Below are 22,094 nucleotides of genomic sequence, written 5' to 3' on the forward strand. Positions count from 1 at the left end.
TCCATTTCTATGAGTCTGTACTAAAAAGCATGGTGGCACTATAAAATTCTGAGACGTGCTGAAAATAAAACTTTCTTGTGATCCATGATGAGCCACATTCATGTATTTGATTCAGGAAAGAAGATGGGAATGTTCACTCAATGTAAAGGCGTTGATTTGCAACTTGCTTCATAATCATTCAGCTGATTGAATTTTTTTGTCTTTGCCCTGCATCTTCATGTGTTATTTCGATTCAATGATTAATCTAATGCCTTCTTGAATGTCCCGATTAAATCTACCAACAGAAACCAGCATGTACCATAATAAAATAAAAACAATTCAATCTAAGATTGCTGACTGTAACCCATCTCCAAGACATTGGACTCCTTTGGCGATAAATTCTGTGAGCATGAGCTTATCCTCCACAACCACCTGATGAAGGAGCAGCGCTCTGAAAGCTAGTAATTCCAAATAATTTTTAACTTTGGATTAGAGTGGTGCTGGAAAAGCACAGCAGTTCAGGCAGCATCCGAAGAGCAAGAAAATCGACGTTTCATCCAACATTGATTTTCCTGCTTCTCAGATGCTGCCTGAACTGCTGAGCTTTTCCAGCACCACTCTGATCCAGAATCAGGTTTCCATCTGTAGTCATTGCTTTTACATAATTTTTAACTTTGTCCAGACTTTCTTTAATACACGCAATTTTCAATGCCCAAATTGCAATAAGTTAGTAATTTGTAACCACCAGCGCCTTGTTTAAGCCCAAACTCACTTAGCGTCACCAAACATTCCAAGTCGTCCGCTCGACATATGCGCGGGAACCATTCGGGATTCAGCACGCTCAACCAATCAAAGGAAAGAATTGGATGAACCAATCAGAGGAAAGGATTGGATGAACCAATCAGAGGAAAGGATTGGATGAACCAACCAGCGTCCTCGGTTACGTTGGCCAATCCTGTAACTGGAGAGACAGCGGCGAATGAGAGATGTCGTTACTGGCGGGTGGGTGGCGAGCGCTAAAATAGGCGGAGTGACGCTCTCTGGGACTGAGTAACAGCCTGCGGTGCTGGGAGGGTGGTGTAAGGTGAAGCCGGGGTTGGCTCGCCTTCCTCTCGCGTTTCAGGCTTTCCGGCTTTGGCTGCTCCTCGCTCTGCAGGTAAAGCGAAGGAGAAAGTTTCCCTCTTCCCCTCCTTATTTCACAGGCTTCACCAGGCCTTCACCCCTGGCTCAGGAAATGTATTAATATGAATGTTAACAAATAATGGTCAAGAAGGTTTAATTTTATCAATCATTGATATTCCAATACAATATACTTCCAATATTATAGAATACGTTATAATTTGTGGTTAGTGTTATTGTTTGACCTATAATCTTAATAGAAACAATGTTAATTTCATTTTAATTAAAATACTTATTTTAAATTTAAATGTTAATAGTATTTTCATATCTAGGTACAATTGCATGTATTATTAATGCTTTGTAATATCCTGTAATAATAAAATTATATGAGAAACTTGGTCTGGCAGCCTCTAAGAGAAAGTGAGGACTGTAGATGCTGGAGATCAGAGCTGAAAATGTGTTGCTGGAAAAGTGCAGCAGGTCAGGCAGCATCCAAGGAGCAGGAAAATTGACATTTTGGGCATGAGCCCTTCTTCAGGAATGAGGAAAGTGTGCCAAGCAGACTAAGATAAAAGGTAGGGAGGAGGGACTTGGGGGAGGGGTGTTGGAAATGCGATAGGTGGAAGGAGGTTAAGGTGAGGGTGATAGGCTGGAGTGGGTGTGGGGCGGAGAGGTCAGGAAGAAGATTGCAGGTTAGGAAGGTGGTGCTGAGTTCGAGGGTTGGGATTCAGACAAGATGGAGGGAGGGGAAATGAGGAAACTGGAGAAATCTGAGTTCATCCCTTGTAGTTGGAGGGTTCCTAGGCAGAAGATGAGGTACTCTTCCTCCAGCCGTCGTGTTGCTATGGTCTGGCGATGGAGGAGTCCATGGACCTGCATGTCCTTGGTGGAATGGGAAGGGGACTTGAAGGGTTGAGCCACGGGGTGGTTGGGTTGGTTGGTCCGGGTGTCCCAGAGGTGTTCTCTGAAATGTTCAGCAAGTAGGCGGCCTGCCTCCCCAATATAGAGGAGGCCACATCGGGTGCAGCGGATGCAGTAAATGATGTATGTGGAGGTGCAGATGAATTTGTGACGGATATGGAAGGATTCCTTGGGGCCTAGGAGTGAAGTAAGGGGGGTGGGAGGGATGTGGGCACAAGTTTTGCATTTCTTGCAGTTGCAGGGGAAGGTGCTGGGAGTGGAGGTTGGTTTGGTGGGGGATGTGGACAAGGGAGTCACAGAGGGAGTGGTCTTTTTGGAACACTGATAGGGAAGGGAAATATATCCCTGGTGGTGGGGTCTGTTTGGAGTTGGCGGAAATGACGACGGATGATACAATGTTGGTGGGGTGGTAGGTGAGGACCAGTGGGGTTCTGTCCTGGTGGCGATTGGAGGTGTGGGGCTCAAGGGCGGAGGAGCGGGAAGTGGAGGAGATGCGGTGAAGAGCATCGTCAATCACCTTTGGGGGGAAATTGCGGCCTTTGAAGAAGGAGGCCATCTGGGTTGTTCGGTATTGGAACTGGTCCTCCTGGGAGCAGATGCGGCAGAGACGAAGGAATTGGGAATATGGGATGGTGTTTTTACAAGGAGCAGGATGGGAGGAGGTGTAGTCCGGGTAGCTGTGGGAGTCGGTTGGTTTATGGTAAATGTTCATATTGATTCGGTCGCCCAAGATAGAAATGGAGAGGTGTAGGAAGGGGAGGGAGGAAGCTCCAGCCCCACACCAGGTCCTAGCTCCCAGCTTTGCTGTGTTTTCACCATCCCTCCAGAACTACCCCCTCTCTGAAGATGAAAGATCAGTCCTCTGCAGAGGCCTCACCTTCATTCCCCTACGCTCTCGCATTGATGAGTTCAACACGCAGCAAGGCATCAAACAATTCTTCCGCCGCCTTCGCCTCCGCGCTTACTATTTCAACCAGGATTCTCGCCCACCCTCTGACGACCCTTTCTCCTGCCTCCAACACACCCCATCCACCTGGACACCCCGTGCTGGCCTCTTACCTGCCCTTGATCTCTTCATAGCCAACTGCCACCGTGACATTAACTGCCTCAACCTCTCCACACCTCTCATCCACTCCAACCTCTCGCCCTTGGAACGTGCAGCACTCCACTCCCTCTGTTCCAACCTCACTATCAAACTGGCAGACAAGGGAGGCGCGGTAGTAGTTTGGCGCACCGACCTTTACACTGCTGAGGCTAACTGCCAGCTCGTGGACCCCTCCTCCTACTGCCCCCTTGACCATGACCCCACCTCCCACCACCAAACCATCATCTCCCGGACCATCCATAACCTCATCACCTCAGGGGATCTCATAGTCCCACAACCCCGCACCGCCAGTTTCTACCTCCTACCCAAAATCCACAAACCTGACTGCCCCGGCCGACCCATTGTCTCAGCCTGCTCCTGCCCCACCGAACTCATCTCTGCATACCTCAACATGGTCCTGTCCCCCTTTAGTCCAAGAACTCCCCACCTACGTTTGGGACACCAACCACGCTCTCCACCTCCTCCATGATTTTCACTTCCCTGGTCCCCAACGCCTTATCTTCACCATGGACATCCAGTCCCTGTACACCTCCATCCCCCATCACGAAGGACTCAAAGACCTCTGCTTCTTCCTTTCCCGCCATACAACCAGTACCTTTCCACTGACACTGTCCTTCGACTGACTTAACTGGTCCTCACTCTGAACAACTTCTTTCCAATCCTCTCACTTCCTCCAAACCAAAGGAGTAGACATGGGCACCTGCATGGGCCCCATCTATGCCTGCCTCTTCGTAGGATATGTGGAACAGTCCATCTTCCGCAGCTACACTGGCACCACCCCCCACCTTTTCCTCCGCTACATCGATGACTGTATCGGCGCTGTCTCGTGCTCCCACGAGGAGGTTGAACAGTTCATCCACTTTACCAACACCTTCCATCCTGACCTCAAATTTACCTGGACCGTCTCAGACGACTCCCTCCCCTTTCTAGACCTCTCCATTTCTATCTTGGGCGACCGAATCAACATGGACATTTACTATAAACCAACTGACTCCCAAAGCTACGCAGACTACACCTCCTCCCACCCTGCTCCCTGTAAAAACGCCATCCCATATTCCCAATTCCTTCGTCTCCGCCGCATCTGCTCCCAGGAGGACCAGTTCCAAAACCGTACAACCCAGATGGCCTCCTTCTTCAAAGACTGCAATTTCCCCCCAGACGTGATCGTCGATTCTCTCCACCGCATCTCCTCCACTTCCTGCTCCTCCGCCCTTGAGCCCCACCCCTCCAATCACCACCAGGACAGAACCCCATTGGTCCTCACCGACCACCCCACCAACCTCCATATACATCGTATCATTTGTCGTCATTTCCACCACCTCCAAACGGACCCCACCACGGATATATTTCCCTCCCCTCCCTGATCAGCGTTCCGAAAAGACCACTCCCTCCGTGACTCCCTCGTCAGGTCTACACCCTCCACCAACTCAACCTCCACTCCTGGCACCTTTCCCTGCAACTGCAAGAAATGCAAAACTTGCGCCCGCACCTTCCCCCTTACTTCCCTCCAAGGCCCCAAGGGATCCTTCCATATCCGCCACAAATTCACCTGCTCCTCCACACACCATTTACTGCATCCGCTGCACCTGATGTGGCCTTCTCTATATTGGGGAGATAGGCCGCCTACTTGCGGAATGTTTCAGAGAAAACCTCTGGGACACCTGGACCAACCAACCCAACCACCCTGTGGCTCAACACTTCAACTCCCCCTCCCACTCCACCAAGGACTCTTCCATCGCCAGACCATAGCAACACAGCGGCTGGAGGAAGAGAACCTCATCTTCCACCTAGGAACCCTCCAACCACAAGGGATGAACTCAGATTTCTCCAGTTTCCGCATTCTCCTCCCCCCATCTTGTCTGAGACTCAACCCTCAAACTCAGCACCGCCTTCCTAACCTGCAATCTTCTTCCTGACCCCTCTGTCCCACCCCACTCCAGCCTATTGCCCTCACCTTAACCTCCTTCTACTTATCGCATTTCCAATGCCCCTCCCCCAAGTCCCTCCTCCCTACCTTTTATCTTGGCCTGCTTGGCACACTTTCTTCATTCCTGAAGAAGGGCTCATGCCCGAAACATCGATTCTCCTGCTCCTTGGATGCTGCCTGACCTGCTGTGCTTTTCCACCAACACATTTTCAGCTCTGGCAGCCTCTAAAGAGAGGCAAAGTAAACATTAAGTCTCTTATGAATCTTCTATGGGATATTACTTCAGATCTCTAACATTTGCCGTACTTGTTTAATTCCTTGGGTGTTGGAACACATATGCAGTATTTTAGTAGCATCGAGAGAGAGAGAGAAGTAAAAACAGCTATGCTTCACTTTGGTCTTTCTTCAAAATGGGCCTTGTTATCTAGAGGGCAGGACTCATCACTTGGTGAGTGAGTCCAAATGTTCTGTTCATTTTAGTTGATTTTTCAGGAGTGTTTTGTTCTGAATATTTGTGAAGTTATATCAAAAGGGTGTGAGTGTTTGTTAAAAGGATCATTTGAATCTGGGAGATAAAGTGGAGGCATTGCTGGTGGAATTTCTGTAATGCTTTTGTTGCTGATGCACCATCATTATGGTACTGGAGTGCAATGATGACACCTGCTGAATACTGGGATTTTTCTGTCTCTGTCAACACTTACTGTTGTAGCTTGTAGAAAGCTGGATTGGCAATGCTTGATCTGGTAGTTGGATCTTATCAATGCTGACATTTTCAGCGATGTTGCTGCCAAGATACAGGAAGTGGTCAACATAGTCCAGGGTGTCTCCTTGAACATTTTGTTTGGAATGTGGAATATTTAGCTGAACAGGACTGGGTTGATATGAATTTTGTTTTGGCAACATTCAAGGACAGGTTGAGTTTCTTGGCTGCAGAATTGAAGAGATTGGGAGTGACTTGCAGAATAGGCAGCAACCCTGCAGTCATCTCCAAATTGAGGATCGTATTGTTCTCCAAGAAAAGGAGTCGTGACAACACTGGTAATCACAAACTAGTGAACCTTACTTCGGTTGTGGTTAGTGTGTTGGAAAAGATTTATAATCTTTTATAATCATCCAGAAAGGACAAAGTTGATTAGGGATAGTCAGTCCTGTTTTGTGAAGGGTTGGTCATGCCTCACAAACTTTAGAGGACTTTGAGAAGGTAATCAAACAGGTAGATGAGTTTAATGGTATTTGGATTTCAGTAAGGCATTTGATAAGGTTCCCCATGGTAGGCTATTGAACAAATACGGAGGCATGGATTGAGTGATTCAGCAGTTTGGATCAGAAATTAGCTAGCTAAAAGAGGACTGTGGCGATTGGGAAATGTTTATCCTGGAGTCCAGTAACTAATGGGGTACTAGAAGGATCTGTTTTGGATTCACTGCTATTTGTCATTTTTTATAAACTACCTGGATGAGGGCATAGAAGGATGGGTTAGTAAATTTGCAGATGACATTTAAGGTTGGTAGAATTGTCGATAGTGCAGTATGCTGGGCTGAGAGGTGGTAAATGGAGTTTAATGCAGAACAGCGTGAAGTAATTCACTTTGGAAGGAGCAACAGGAATGCAGAGTACTGGGCTAATGGTAAGATTCTTAGTAGTGTAGATGAGCAGAGAAATCTTAGTGTCCATGCACATCCCTGAAAGTTGCCACCCAGATTGTAGGCCATCTTAACAACTCTACCAATGTGTTACCTTTTGTTAGTCGAGGGATTGAGTTTTGGAACCATGAGGTAATGCTGCAGCTGTACTGAACTCTGGTGCTTGGAGTATTGCATACAGTTCTGGTCACTGCATTATAAGAAGGATGTGGAAGTTTTGGAATGTGTTCAGAGGAGCTTTACTAGGATCTTGCCTGTTATGGAGGGAAGGTCATATGAGGAAAGGCTGTCTTCCTTGGAGAGAAGAAGGTTGAGGTGACTTAATTGAGACGTACAAGATAATCAGAGGGTTAGATAGGGTGGCTAGTGAGAGCCCTTTTGATGGTGATGACGAGCATGAGACGACATAGCTTTAAATTGAGGGGTGATAGACGTAGGACAGATGTCAGAGGTAGTTTCTTTACTCAGTAGTAGGGGCATGGGATGCACTGCCTGCAACAGTAGTAGAGTCGCCAACTTTAAGGGCATTTAAATTGCCATTGGATAGCCATTTGGATGAAAATGGAATTGTGTAGGTCAGATGGGCTTCAGATTGGTTTCACAGGTCAGCACAACAGAGGGCCAAAGGGCCTGTACTGCACTGTAGTGTTCTATTGGTCAGTTTCTGATTAAGGGCTTTGGCCCGAAACGTCAATTTTCCTGCTCCTCTGATGCTGTCTGACCAGCTGTGCTTTTCCAGCAACACTCTAATCTAGACTCTGATTTCTAGCATCTGCAGTCCTCGCTTTTGCCTAGTTCATTTTTTTTGTGCAGAGTCAACTTTAGGTTAGAGTTTTTTTTTGTTTGGTACAAATATTAAAAACCATTCAAAAGGCAATTGACTATTGAGGTAGATTGTACATGGTATGGGGCCATCTGGCGACCTTAACACTTGTCTGGGTTGAAGGCATCTTGTTTCAGTCACCCACTTGTGACAGTTTCAGATATGTTATCATGATTAAATTGAAATGTATTTATATTTCTTGAATATCCAAATATTTGAAGCACAGTCATCAAAGCCATATGATTGAGTCAAATAATTTGGTCTCTCTCCCTCTTGCAGTCTGTCTCTCTCTCTCTCTGAGTGTTTGCTTCGTCTGATATGAGATAGGGAAACGGGACGACAGTGATCATTTTTGCATATGTTGCTGTTTTGACTCTGGTTTTATTTTTTTCTGTGTGGATTTGACGAATACCCCTGGGTGTGACATATCTTTACTGGGTGGCAGATTAGAATTCTAATGTGTTGAGCCACAATGACTAGAACCATCCTGCTGCTGCAAGCACCTTCCATCTTCACTGCACCATAAGGTCTGATGTGGGAATGTCTGTTGCTGATTGTTGCATTGTACAAATGAAGATGAGGTTAGGAGGGTTCTTCCCTTGATTTTTGCCCCCACATCACCGATCAGCTGTGACTTTGAGGACTTCGTCAGCTCAGTCAAGAGTAATGCTATAATGTTACTTTGTCACACTGAATTCCCCTACCTTTTGTGACATTCAATATACCAAGTATGTTCAACATTATTTAGCTGAGGGAGGATGGTGGATGCTAATCCACAGGTTTCCTTTGAAATTTTATCTGATGAGACTTCATAAATGACTCCCGGGGCCAGTCCTTCCCAATTGTACATCATTGTGCCAACTATTATGATATCTGGTGGGACAGGACATCTCCAATGTAATTCCTGGGGATTAGCTGTGAAGTGGAAGATTTGAGTGCAGATATGACTTGTTGTTGAATGGTGTCCCAACCTTGACATGTCCCAAAATATTAGCTAGAAACAGAACCAGTGAGGACTGGGTGTGCCTTGTCTTGCTCGATATGAGGAGAAGCTGGAGTGCTCCAATGATCACTTGATCAATGTTACGAGGAGCTCCTTGCTCCTCATAGGGCTACCATGGGGCGATGCAGATAAAGCACAAACCAAAATATCATCAACTGCAGAACAGTGCAAAGGGAGACAGTGTGTCACACCGTTATTGCAGGTGCATCAGTCCATGATGAACTTGGTAGGAATGACCACTGCACAAGACTTGGGAAGATTGTGTTTTGTGGCAATACCAGCATGCAAAGGGGATAAATCCAGCACTAATCCAGGAATGAAGGGCTCCTGCCTGAAACATCGATTTCTCCTGCTCCTCTGATACTGCATGACCTGCTGTGCTTTTTCAGCACCATACGCTTGTCTCAACTCTGATCTCCAACATCTGCAGTCCACACTTTCTTCGTGTATCTACCTAAGCACAACCAACCTTGTGAAGCTACTGAGCAAGACTACATGGATGTTCAATAACTGTAGCAACATCCTCATAGCTCTCCTTAGTCATAGCTAAGTATTCTTACAATCATGGTGCTGATCAAAGTTTCTGCAGTGAATTTTGTTTACTTATAGACAGTTAAATAACTAACTAGAAGTTCTATAAGCATCTCAAAGCTCTAATAGCACAGCCAAGCAAAATAGCACCAAAAACAAACACACAATCTTTTTGGTGGAAGTTTTGAAAAAGTGATCCAATTTCTTCCTTCTAAAGTACCATCATTACAGAAGCCAGTCTTCAACCTAATCTTATCACCCTAAATGGATCACTCAAAGCAAAGGCTGTGGGGGAAAAAACAACTGGTAGTGCTGATAATGTGCTCCCCAGAGCTAGCTGTATCTAGACTAAACTGTCCCAGTATAGTCGCAACACTGCCACCTACCAGACAAAGTGGAAAACTGACCAAACTGAGAGAATATCAAAAAATCTGAAGCAATTCACCTTCCAGGACAAAGTAGCGTGCTTGTTTTGGTTTCCCATTCATGTGTTCGCATGACTCACCAGTGCATCATGGCTGCAGTGTGTATATAACTTTTGTAAGTGATACTGCAGCAGTGAGCTTAGTCTTGTTCGAGACCAGCTGAAAAGCCACAATCTGAACTACCTGAATGGAGAATCGGGGACAGCAAGCTGCTCTCGGAATGAGAAGGTGAGATTCAGTAAATTGGGTCTCCAATTCTGAGTTCAGAAAAATGAGATGTGATTTAGTTGATTCTGAAGGGACATGACAATAGAGTCAGGTTACCTTTCCTCTGGCTGTGGATTTTTGAACCAGGACACAGTCGCCAGGCATGAGGTCAGTCACGAAGCACTGATGTGAGGAGAAATTTCTAGATTCAGAAAAGGCTTACAAAGCTTTTTAATTGCATCCTTTGTTTTTAAACGTCTTCAAGAGAGATAGGTATTTGATCCTTTCATGGGATCATTGGAGGTGGTAAGTGGACAGGGCAGGAATGTAGAATTGAGATTTGTTAGCTGGGATCATATGTGAAATATCAGGCTCAACTACTCTGGCACTTTTTTTTTTGCATGGGATGTGACCCCTACAATTCCACTTCTAAGCCATAGTATTCTGGTGGGGAAATATATTACTGCTCCTTTGCTTCATAAATCTGGAGTTCCTCTCGCTAACAACACTGAGAGTATATTCACCACAGGAACTACAGTGTATTAAGTGGCTTAACATCATATCCATCAGAATACTTTGATAGGGATAATAAACATCTGTCTTGCCCCCAACCAATCAATCAATTAAAAACTTCTATCACAGTCTAATTCATAACTTGGCTCACTTGCATATGTTTCTCGAACCACACTCTAGGAGTCCATGATGTTGGAGGCAAGGTACTAATATGGAATGGGGGTTGGCTGACTTGCAGGAGACAAAGTGAGGATAAAGGGGTCTTTTTTCAGGATGGTCATCAGTGATTTAGTAGAGTTCCACAGGGGCCAGTAGTAAGAGAGTACTTTGGGGCACAATCTCAATGAAGGGAGAAACGTTTAAAACAGATGAAGATGTGAATCTGTGCAACTCATTGCTGTAGAAGGTAGTGAAGCCACGCTACTGTGTATTTAATACCGTGATAGATAAATTATTGATAGGAAGGGGATCAAGGATTATTGGGCAATGGCAAGAGAATAGTGTTGAGAGACCTGTCAGCAATGATTTGGTGAAGCAGATTTGAAGGATTGTGAATAGTCTATTTCTGTTCCTATATCTTAGTGTTGTGATGTAGTATACGTGGTTTCCTTTTATTACCTTTTTTAAAGAATAGAATCCCTACAGTGTAGAAACAGGCCCTTCAGCCCAACATGTCCACACAGACCCTCCGAAGAGTAACCCACTCAGATCCATTCCCCTACTCTCTTTTTACTCCTGACTAATGCATCTAACCTACACTCCCCTGAACACTATATGGGACAATTTTAGCATGGTCAATCCACCTAACCTGCGCATCTTTGGACTGTTGGAGTAAACCGGAGCACCCGGAAGAAACCCATGCAAATGTGGGGAGAATGCGTAACCTCTACACGGACAGTTGCCTGAAGCCGGATTTGAACCCGGGTCCTTGCAGCTGTGAGGCAGTAGTGCTAACTACTGATCCACTATGCCACTCTGATTTTCTAATCTTTAATTTTTTTTTCTCCATGTGGTCTTTAACATTGTGTAGGAACCCCAGCTACCCTTACACTTTAGATCTTGCTACTTGTAGTCATCATGCAGGCAGAACAGGAATCAACTAACAGCTGATGCTATGCTCTCTACATGCTGGGCTATTGAGGTTGAACTGAGGCAAGATCACAGCAACTGAACCAGTAGCCAAATATCACAAGCGCAAATATCCTGGTAAAGGTCAGATTCTTACCTCATTCATTTGGATATTTTCACTCTGGTTGACCTTCTGATGTAGGGGCAGCAATATTATCACCAGACTAATGTTAGTTGTGATGTATTCAATTTGAATTGCATATTTTTGTGTAGTGCAAGTATTGATCTAAATTATTTTCATTTATTTGTCAGTCATTTTTCTTTTGTATTTTGTATTTTGTATTTTTTTCTTCCTCAATAGTTTTATGATGGATGCAGCAGATAATGGCAGTGCTCTGAATGGGGCAGAAATGCCCCAAAACCCCTCAGAGACTAGGTCTCAGCCTCAACCCCAATCCCAGCCTGAACTCAAGGCCTGTCCGGGTGAAGAGGTGTGGGAACGTAGCCGATGTGGGCGATCATACAAGAAGGGAGCACAAGCATCCATGCCAACTGATGAAAAACAGGAATCTGTCTCATTGAAGAAACGGGACCAACTGTCACCCAAGAGACGGGAGCAGGTAGAAAAATCTCCACGGAAAAGTAAGACCCATCGAAAGGTTGGACACAGGTACAGTAATGGTACTTAACTCTTCACTCTCTGCAGACATGGTCAGCACCCTCGCCCTTTAGGAACAGTCAATATATTGATATCCTGTGGAAATAATATCACCCACCTGGAACAACCAGTGCTTTGGCTTTGAAAATGGCGCAGAGAAGCGTTACTGGAATTACTGAGATGACCTCTTTATATGAAGAGATTTGAAATTGGGATTGTTTTTGGGAGCAGAGAAGTGGAAGTTCAGTAAATGTTCAAAGATACCAGGTATTTTGCTGGAATAGTTTTTATGAGGACCTACATTTTAGGTCATGATTTGGAGATGCCAGTGTTGGACTGGAATGTACCAAGTTACAAATCACACAACACCAGGTTTTTGTCCAACAGATTTAATTGAAAGCACTAGCTTTCAGAGTGCCGCTCCTTCTTCAGGTGGTTGTGGAGTGCATAATTGTAAGACATAGAATCTATTGCAAAAGTTTACAGTTGTAAAGTGCACTCTGTAAACTTTTGCTATAAATTGGGTCTTACAATTGTGCACTCCACAGCCACCTGATGAAGGAGTGGTGCTCTGAAAGTTAGTGCTTCCAATTAAACCTGTTGCATTATAACCTGGTGTTGTGTAAATTGTAACTTGAGGTAATTGATAAAAGAACTAGAGTGGAGATACTGGAAGGATCTTTCCTCTTAGGAGAGACTGGAGCTTCGAGACTTAGTTTTAAAAAAAAGTTTTCCCAGTTAAGAAGAGGTGTAAAAATTGTTTTTGGAGTTTTGTGATTCTTTGGAACTATTCCCCAAAGAGTGATGGAAGCAGAAATATTGATTATTTTTAAGGTAATGTAAATGGATAACAACATCTGATTCACTGTTGCATGTTTTCTTTTTTAAAAATTCCAATCTGTGAATATTGAACTCTGATAAAGGATGTTGTTAAAGTTGAAAGGGTTCAGTAAAGACTTACAAGGATGTTGCTGGGGTTGGAGGGTTTGAGCTCTAAGGAGAGGCTGAATAGGTTGGGGTTAGTTTCCCTAGAGCGTCTGCGTTTGAGGAGTGACCTTAAACAGATTTATAAAATCACGAGGTGCATGGAAAGGGTGAATAGCTAAGGTAGTTTCCCCAAGGTAGAGGAGTCCAAACCTAGAGAGCATAGGTCTAAGTTGAGAGGGGAGCAATTTAAAAGAGACTGAAAGGGCAACCTCTTCACGCAGAAGGTGGAGCTGACGGAAAGTTGCATAGGCTGGTATAGTTACAACATATTTAAAGAATGTATTGTTATTTTCTTTAATTCTAAAAGTGAGCATTAAACAACAGCTATTCACAAGTCTAAACTCCCCCCCCTTCTCTTAACTGCTTATTACCTGCCTTCAACTCAATAATATACTGTTCCAATAAAACACTTTTAAATATTAAGTTGATGTAATTTTAATACCATACAGCGGCTGTAGTCTTCGGTGTCTTTTGTCTTGCATCTGAAGAATTCTCTGGGTTGTCGTCTTTCTTTTTACGGTGAAGATGTTTCATATGAAAAGTTCCCTCTGCGAGAGAGTGTTTCATTGTCTTGGGTCTCTCTCTTGATGGCAGTTGCTGAGTCTAATTTTCAAAATGCCTGCCTTTTTATCCCCAACATTGGATTGTCTCATTGGTTCGATGTTGGTAAAAACAAATTAAAATTCAGTTCGATGTTTAGTATCCTGGGGCATAATTTTAAACTGGTTAAAATAGAATTGTTCTCCAAACAGCAACCAACTCTGGTATCTATTTCACAGCCAAATGTTACATGTTTTCAATTTTTTAGTACAGAGACTGTTATCTAGTCATATACACAGGTGTTTATAAGCTCGTAGTGCAGAACAGCATTTATGCTCTCTTAAAGGTACAGTACACTCCTTAAATTTCATAACATAACTTTAGAAATAGGTAATCAGCTATAGGATTTGGTGATATTTTGAAATGGTGAAATAAGATTGGCCATAAATAAGCAGAAGTAGAGGTCTGATTTGCTGCTAATTTGTACTGTAATGCTTTTGTGTTTGGTTCATTTGCATCCACCATAGCTGAAGTAATATAAAATTTAACTTGATTAATATCTAAAAGTTTAAAAATATTCAAGATTTTGAAAGAAGTGAGTCAAAATTACAGGTTAACTGGTGAAAATCATTCAATCTTCTCTGGATTTGGAGGAGGTGCCAGAAGACTGGAGAGTTACTAACATTATGGTCTTATTCAGGAAGAGTTGAGAGATAATCTTTGCAATTACAAACCAGTTGGTTTAATTTGAGTGTTGGGGAAGCTTCTGGAAACTGTTATTCTGGATAGAATTAATAGTCACATGGTAAAAATCAAGTTGATAAGGAAGAGTCAGCATCGCTTTCTAAAGGACAGTTGTGTTTAACTAACTTGGAGTTTTATAGAAAGAAAACAGAAGGGATTGATGAGAGTAGTAGTATTGATGTGGTATATGTGGATTTCCAGAAGGCATTTGACACACAACAGACTTATGAGAAACGTTATAGGCCATGCTAAAAAGTAGAAAGGTGGATTAAAAAATTGGCTGATTGATAGGAAACTGATTTTCAGGCTGGAGGAAGGTATACAGTGGAGTTCTCCTGGACACAATTGTGGGATGCTTGCTTTTCCTGATAATATATTAATGACTGCATCTTGACATGCAGGGAATAATTTCAAAGTTTGTAGATTTTGCAAATCTTGGAAGAATTGTAAACTGAGAGGTCAGCGTGGAACTCCAGAAGGACATTGACAAGTTGGTGGAGTGGGTAGGTAGATGGCAGATGAAGTTCAATGCAGAGAAGTATGAAGTTTTGTTCTACGGTAGGAAGAATATTGAGAGATCATATAAAATGGGCACAATTCCAAAGGGGATGCTGGAGCAGAGCACCCTGAGTATATATGTACCTAGACCAAGGATGACTGGTGGAAACAGCAGTTACTAAAACGTGGTGTTTTTGTCTTTATAATTAGAGTGTAGAGTACAAGAGCAAGGAGATTAGCATGCTGTTGGTGATGCTCTATTAGCATGAATAGAGGATTGGCTAACTATTAGAAGATGTGGAGGTGGAATGGCTGGCATCTTCAGAATGGCAATGTGTAACTAGTGGTGTGACAGAGGGATCAGTACTGGGGCCACAGTTATTTACAATATAGATGAATGACTTGGATGAGGAAAGTGTGCCATAGTTAAGTTTGCAGATGACAAAAAAAAGGTGGGGAGGCAAATGGTGAGGATGACTTAGAGTGTACGGATGGATAGAGATGGGTTAACTGAGTGGGCAGAATTTTGGAATATAGTATAAGAAATGAGTTTATACACTTTGGCAGGAAGAATAGAGGAACTAAATATTACTTAAATGAAGAAAGTGCCAAAAACAGAATAAAGGGATTTGAGAGCTTATTCATGAAACACAAAAAGCTAGCATCCACATTCAGTGAGTAGAGTCAGAGATGTACAGCATGGAAACAGACCCTTTGGTCCAACTCGTCCATGCAGACCAGATATCCCAACCCAATCTAGTCCCACCTGCCAGCACCCGGCCCATATCCCTCAAAACTCTTCGTATTCCCATCCAGATGCCTTTTAACTGTTGCGATTGTACCAGCCTCCTCCACATCCTCTGGCAGCTCATTCCATACACGTACCACCCTCTGCGTGAAAAAGTTGCTCTTGGGTCTCTTTTATATCTTTCCCCTCTCGCCCTAAACCTATGCCATCTAGTTCTGGACTAGATGGAAAAAGACTTTGTCTGTCTGTCCTATCCATGCCCCTTATGATTTTATAAACCTCTATAAGGTCACCCCTCAGCCTCCGTTGCATGGAAAACAGCCCCAGCCTATTCAGCCTCTCCCTATAGCTCAAATCCTCCAACCCTGGCAACATCCTTGTAAATCTTTTCTGAACCCTTTCAAGTTTCACAACATCTCTCAGATAGGAAGGAGACCAGAATTGCATGCAATATTATAACAGTGGCCTAACGAATGTCCTGTACAGCCGAAACATGACTTCCCAACTCCTGTACTCTATCCTCTGACCAATAAAGGAAAGCATACCAAATGCTGCCTTCACTATCCTATCTACCTGCGACTCCACTTTGAAGGAGCTATGAACCTGCACCCAAGGAGTCTTTTTGTTCAGCAACACTCCCTAGGACCTTGCCATTAAGTGTATAAGTCCTGCTTAAGATTTGCTTTCCAAAAATGCAACACCTCACACTCCATCTGCCACTTCTCAGCCCATTGGCCCATCTGATCAAGATCCCATTGTAACCTGAGATAACCTTCGCTGTCCTCTACACCTCCAGTTTTGGTGTCATCTGCAAACTTACTAACTGTACCTCTTGTGCTCCCATCCAAATCATTTATATAAATGAAAAATAGCGGATCCAGCACTGATCCTTGTGGCACTCCATTGGTCACAGGCCTCCAGTCTGAAAAACAACCCTCCACCACCACCCTCTGTCTTCTACCTTTTGAGCCAGTTCTGTATCCAAATGGCTAGTTCTCACTGTATTCCATGAGATCTAACTTTGCTAACCAGTTTCCCATGGGGAACCTTGCCAAACGCCTTGCTGATGTCCATATAGATCACATCTACCGTTCTGCCTTCATCAATCCTCTTTGTTACTTCAAAAATCTCAATCAAGTTTGTGAGACATGATTTCCCACGCACAAAGCCATGTTGACTATCCCTAATCAGTCCTTGCCTTTCCAAATACATGTACATCCTGTCCCTCAGGATTCCCTCCAACAACTTGCCCACCACTGAGATCAGGCTCAGTGATCTGTAGTTCCCTGGCTTGTCCTTACTGCCTTTCTTGAACAGTGGCACCATGTTAGCCAACCTCCAGTTGGGGGATGAGTAATGGGGAAGGCAAATGGAATGTTAGCATTTATTTCAAAGGGAATACAGAATGTAAGTAGGGATGCTTTGTGAAAACGTTTCAAGGCTCTGGTCAGTCCAGTTGGAAGATTGAGCAATGTTTGGCCCTTTCTCTAAAGAAAGATATACTGCCATTTGAGGCAGCCCAGAGAAGGTTCACCTGGTGTGGAGAGACTGTCATATGTAGGGAGGTTGAGTAGACTGGGACTATACTCCATATTGTTGCCTGGGTTGGATGATTTGAGCTATAGGGAGAGGCTGAACAGGCTGGGGCTGTTTTCCCTGGAGCGTCGGAGGCTGAGACGTGACCTTATAGAGGTTTACAAAATTGAGGGGCATGGATAGGATAAATAGACAAACTCTTTTCCCTGGGGTCAGGGAGTCCAGAACTAGAGGGCATAGGTTTATGGTGAGAGGGGAAAGATATAAAAGAGACCTAAGGGGCAACTTTTTCAGAGTGGTACGTGTATGGAATGAGCTGCCAGAGGAAGTGGTGGAGGCTGGTACAATTGCAACATTTTAAAAGGCATTTGGATGGGTATATGAATAGGAAGGGTTTGGAGGGATATGGGCCATGTGCTGGCATGTGGGACTAGATTGGGTTGGGATATCTGGTCGGCATGGACCTGAATTGCATGTCCATGCTGTACATCGCTGACTCTTGAGATTCTTGGAACATTTGACCGTACAGATGCAGACAGTTTCTTTCCCCTTGTGGCAGGGTCTAGGACCTGAGAGGTTGCACATTTAGGGTAAAGATTAAGAGGAATGTCTTCTGTGCATGGTAAATCTAGAATTCTTTACCACAGTGGACTGTTGTGGCTGGGTCATTTAAGTATATTCAAGGCTGAGAGAGATTTTTAATTAGTAAGTGAGTCAAGGAGAAAAGGCAGGAAAATGGAGTGGATGATCAGATCAGCCATCATCTCATTGAATGATGGAGCAGATTTGATGGGCTAAATAGCCTATTTATGCTGTCTTACTGTATTATAGATCTTTAATTTGTATAAGACACTTGTTAGATCTCAGCTGGTGTGTTTTGTATGGTTTTGAGTGCTTCATTACAGGAAAGGTATGAAAGCATGGGGAAAGTTTAGAAGCAATTTATAAAAATGGTACAAGGAGTAAGAAACTTCAGTTTTGATGATAGAATGAAGAAATTTGAGATTGTTCTCTAGGGAGAACAATGCTCAACTGAGATTGGTAGAGGTTTTCAAAATCATGAGCCAGCTGGATTGAATGAGCGGGCACAGATGTAAAGTGTCCTTCAAAAGAAGCAAGGTAATGTGAGGAAGAAGCAATAGTTTGAGTAGAGAATGCAATGCTTGAGAATGTGGTCTTGTCATGGCTGAATTGAGATATGGATGATAATTTGGATAGAAATGTTGTGTAAGTGCAGGATATTGGCGCTATTTAATGATTCTTGTTTGAGTAGGCTAATGCACAAAGGGCCAGGTGGCCTCGTTCTCCACCATAACAGCTCTGTGATTCTGAAGTTTGTTTCCTGCTTTTTAAATGCAAGTTCACTTTTGACATTGGAGGCTGAGGGGTGATTTAAAGGTTTGTGAAATCCTCAGTGGCATGGGTGGAGTGAATGACCAGGGTCTTATTCTGGACTCGCCTACCTCGTGGAAATCTGGGATTGGAGGGTGGGGGGCAGGGTTGGGTGTTTGGATGGCAACCTGGTGGACAATGTTTTCATTGGTGCATGTATGGAATGAGGTTGCTGCTGAAGTAGTTGAGACTGGTACAGTTAAAACATTATCCATCCATCTGGATTAATTTATTAATTTAGGATTAATTTAGGATATCTGGTCAGCATGGACAAATTGGAATGAAGAGTCTGTTTGTGCTATACAGCTTGATAGTTCTATGAGTATCCAGCATTAATGTCAGGATTGCGGTTTTGTTTTTTTCTTTTGCAATCCTACTTACAGTCTGAGTGTTTAAAAAATTACACACATTACAAGTATTCCCATCTGTTGTTCTTAACTAGCTTCCTCTCTGTAGCAACTGCAGTATTTTCCTCACCAACTCCTTGAGGTAGCAGGTTCCAATAGACAATTGGTGCAGGAGTAGGCCATTCTGCCCTTCGAGCCTGCGCCACCATTCAATATGATCATGGCTGATCATCCTCAATCCGTATCCTGTTCCTGCCTTATCTCCATAACCCTTGATTCCACTATCCTTGAGAGCTCTATCCAACTCTTTTTTAAACAAATCCAGAGACTGGGCCTCCACTGCCCTCCGGGGCAGAGCATTCTACACAGCCACCACTCTCTGGGTGAAGAGGTTTCTCCTCATCTCTGTCCTAAATGGTCTACCCCGTATTTTTAAGCTGTGTCCTCTGGTTCAGCACTCACCCATTAGTGGAAACATGTTTCCTGCCTCCAGAGAGTCCAATCCTTCAATAATCTTATACGTCTCAATCAGATCCACTCTCCTTCTTCTAAACTCAAGGATATACAAGCCCGGTTGCTCCAATCTTTGTGTAAGGTAATCCTGCCATTCCAGGAGTTGACCTCGTGAACGTACGCTGCACTCCCTCAAATTTTGGAGACCAGAACTGCACACAGTACTCTAGGTGTGGTCTCACCAGGACCCTGTCCAGCTGCAGAAGAACCTCTTTGCTTCTATACTCAATCTCTCTTGTTATGAAGGCCAGCATGCTATTAGCTTTCTTCACTGCCTGCTGTACCTGCATGCTTGCCTTCATTGACTGGTGTACAAGAACACCCAGATATCTCTGTACTGCCCCTTTTATCTAAATTGAATCCATTTAGGTCGTAATCTGCCTTCCTGTTCTTGCCACCAAAATGGATAACCATACATTTATCCACATTAAACTGCATCTGCCATGCATCTGACCACTCACCTAACTTGTCCAGGTCACTCTGTAATCTAACATCTTCATCACATTTCACTCTGCCACCCAGCTTAGTATCATCAGCAAATTTGCTAATGTTATTGCTAATATCATCTTCTATGTCATTAACATATATTGTAAAAAGCTGCAGTCCCAGTACTGATCCCTGCAGTACCCCACTGGTCACTTCCTGCCATTCCAAAATGGAGCCGTTTATCACTACTCTTTGCTTCCTGTAAGCCAACCAACTTTCAATCCAAGTTAGTACTTTGCCCCATGCGCCCTAATTTTGCTCACTAACCTCCTATGTGGGACCTTATCAAAAGCTTTCTGAAAGTCCAGGTACACTACATCTACTGGATCTCCCTTGTCCATCTTCAGAGTTACATCCTCAAAAGATTCCAGAAGATTATTCAAGCATGATTTTCCCTTCGTAAATCCATGCTGACTCTCTGACCTATCCTGTTACTACTATCCAGATGTGTTGTAATTTCATCCTTTATAATAGACTCCAGCATTTTTCCCCACCACGGAGGTCAGACTAACTGGTCTACAATTTCCTGTTTTCTCTCTCCCACCTTTCTTAAATAGTTGTACAACATTAGCCACCCTCCAATCCGCAGGAACTGATCCCGAATCTATCGAACTCTGGAAATAATCACCAATGCATCCACGATTTCTCGAGCCACCTCCTTCGGTCTACATCCCAGGGTACTATCAGGCCCCGGGGACTTATCAACCTTCAGACCTAACGGTCTCTCTAACACCAATTCCTGGCAAATATAAATTCCCTTCAGTTCAGGTCCTTCATCCACTGTTACCTCAGGGAGATTGCTTGTGTCTTCCTCAGTGAACACAGATCTGAAGTACCAATTCAATTCTTCTGCCATTTCTTTGTTCCCTATAATATATTCCCCTGTTTCTGTCTTCAAGGGCCCAATTTTAGTCTTAACCATTTTTTTGCCTTTCACATACCAGATTCTAATCATTTAGCTGTTTTTTTGAGTTCATAATTGGTTCATTTGTGACTAATCTTGTGTGGGTGGTTCCTAGTCTTGGTCTCCCACATAAATGAAAACAACAATTCCACATCTACTTGATCAAACCCTTTAAATAATCTGAAAGATCTGTATCTGGTTATCCCTTGGTTTATTTGCTGGAGGAAAGAGTTTAAACCTGTTCAAACTTGCCCGGTTGATTGTCACCTCAGTTCTGGCATCTTCCCAATAAATCTGTTTTGCAATTCCTCCAGTAGTTCTGTGTGTGACCTTTTCATAATATGGAGACCAGAACTCTGCAAAGTAATCTTGCATCTGGTTTATTTAACTTCTGTGTTTTTCAATTTTATCGCGATATAAATTAACTTGTTTTGGATTTTTTAAGGCCTTATTAACTTGTATCGATTTTTTTTTAACCTCAAGATCGCTCTGTTTCTTGAAGCCATTTAGGCCAGTTTCAGTGTGTAAAATCCATGATTAACCAGGATACCAGGGAGAACGTCCTTGCTGTTTACCCACGCTGTGGAATCTTCTACGTCCACTGGAGACAGTAGTTTGAGTGTAAAGTCTCACCCTGAATGTAGCATTCCTTCAGTACCACAATGCAGCTGAAAATGATCTGCACTCTAGTGGACTTAAGACAGTGTTTGGATGAATTTTAGTTTATCCTAAATTCTTAATACAAACCCAGAGAAATGTTTGACTGTGGAACTCTGAAAATGTGCTGAGGAGGTTGAATAGCATAAACTTAAGGGGAAATGTAAAAAGGGAGAGAGGGAGAAAATTATGGAAAGACTGGTAGATGAGGTGAAGTCATGTAGAATAAGACTTCTGTGGACTATAAGCTTTGATCAATTGGACTGAACAACCTGCTTTGGTTCAATAATTTCTGTGAAAGAATTTACCAGTTTTTGGTAGGAAATGCAGAATTAGAAGCTACTGTGCACAAGTAAGTTTGAGCATCCTTAATTTCCAGCATATTTTTGCAGAATCCCTTTATAGTCTAAATAAAACTGGCTAGATTATTGTATGTGTGACCTTCAACATTAATGGTGCAGCTGCTGTCTTATCAAAAAATTTACGGGCTTAACTCTGTTTTGTTTGCAGCTGTTCATTTCACCCTTGACTTATTAACCAGTGTACTGTTTGTGCATTTTTGGTTCGTACCTCTTATTCTGAATGATATTTCTTGAATCTTTATAGATGTTGGAGAGGGAGGAAGAGAAGCCTTGGGATAAAAAAAGCAGCCACCAATGAGAAGTGATACTGATAAATTTAAAAAGGAAGCAAATTAACATAACTTTTCTCCCCTTTCAGACAAGCACACTTTCTCCATGGCCCATCTCCTGATATACACTTTGGACCTAAAGCCTCCATTCTGCAAAACGCCACTAGTATCATGTAAGTAAAAGTACAT

At 43.4% G+C, this 22,094-nt stretch overlaps 1 protein-coding gene across 2 annotated transcripts in view; it reads left to right on the forward strand.

Annotated features, from left to right (window-relative positions):
• The first annotated feature begins 995 nt into the window (after window positions 1–995).
• Window positions 996–22,094, forward strand: part of LOC140478762 (NAD kinase-like) — a 63,930-nt gene continuing 42,831 nt past the window's right edge. For both annotated transcript variants that reach the window (XM_072572107.1, XM_072572108.1), the window contains exons 1-3: window positions 996–1,135; window positions 11,626–11,934; window positions 21,995–22,078. In XM_072572107.1, the coding sequence (XP_072428208.1) occupies window positions 11,630–11,934; window positions 21,995–22,078 (389 nt within the window). In that variant the 5' untranslated portion in view covers window positions 996–1,135; window positions 11,626–11,629. The remainder of the gene's footprint in view (window positions 1,136–11,625; window positions 11,935–21,994; window positions 22,079–22,094) is intronic.

This window comes from Chiloscyllium punctatum, chromosome 6 (assembly GCF_047496795.1).
Source record: "Chiloscyllium punctatum isolate Juve2018m chromosome 6, sChiPun1.3, whole genome shotgun sequence".
Lineage (NCBI taxonomy): Eukaryota > Metazoa > Chordata > Chondrichthyes > Orectolobiformes > Hemiscylliidae > Chiloscyllium > Chiloscyllium punctatum.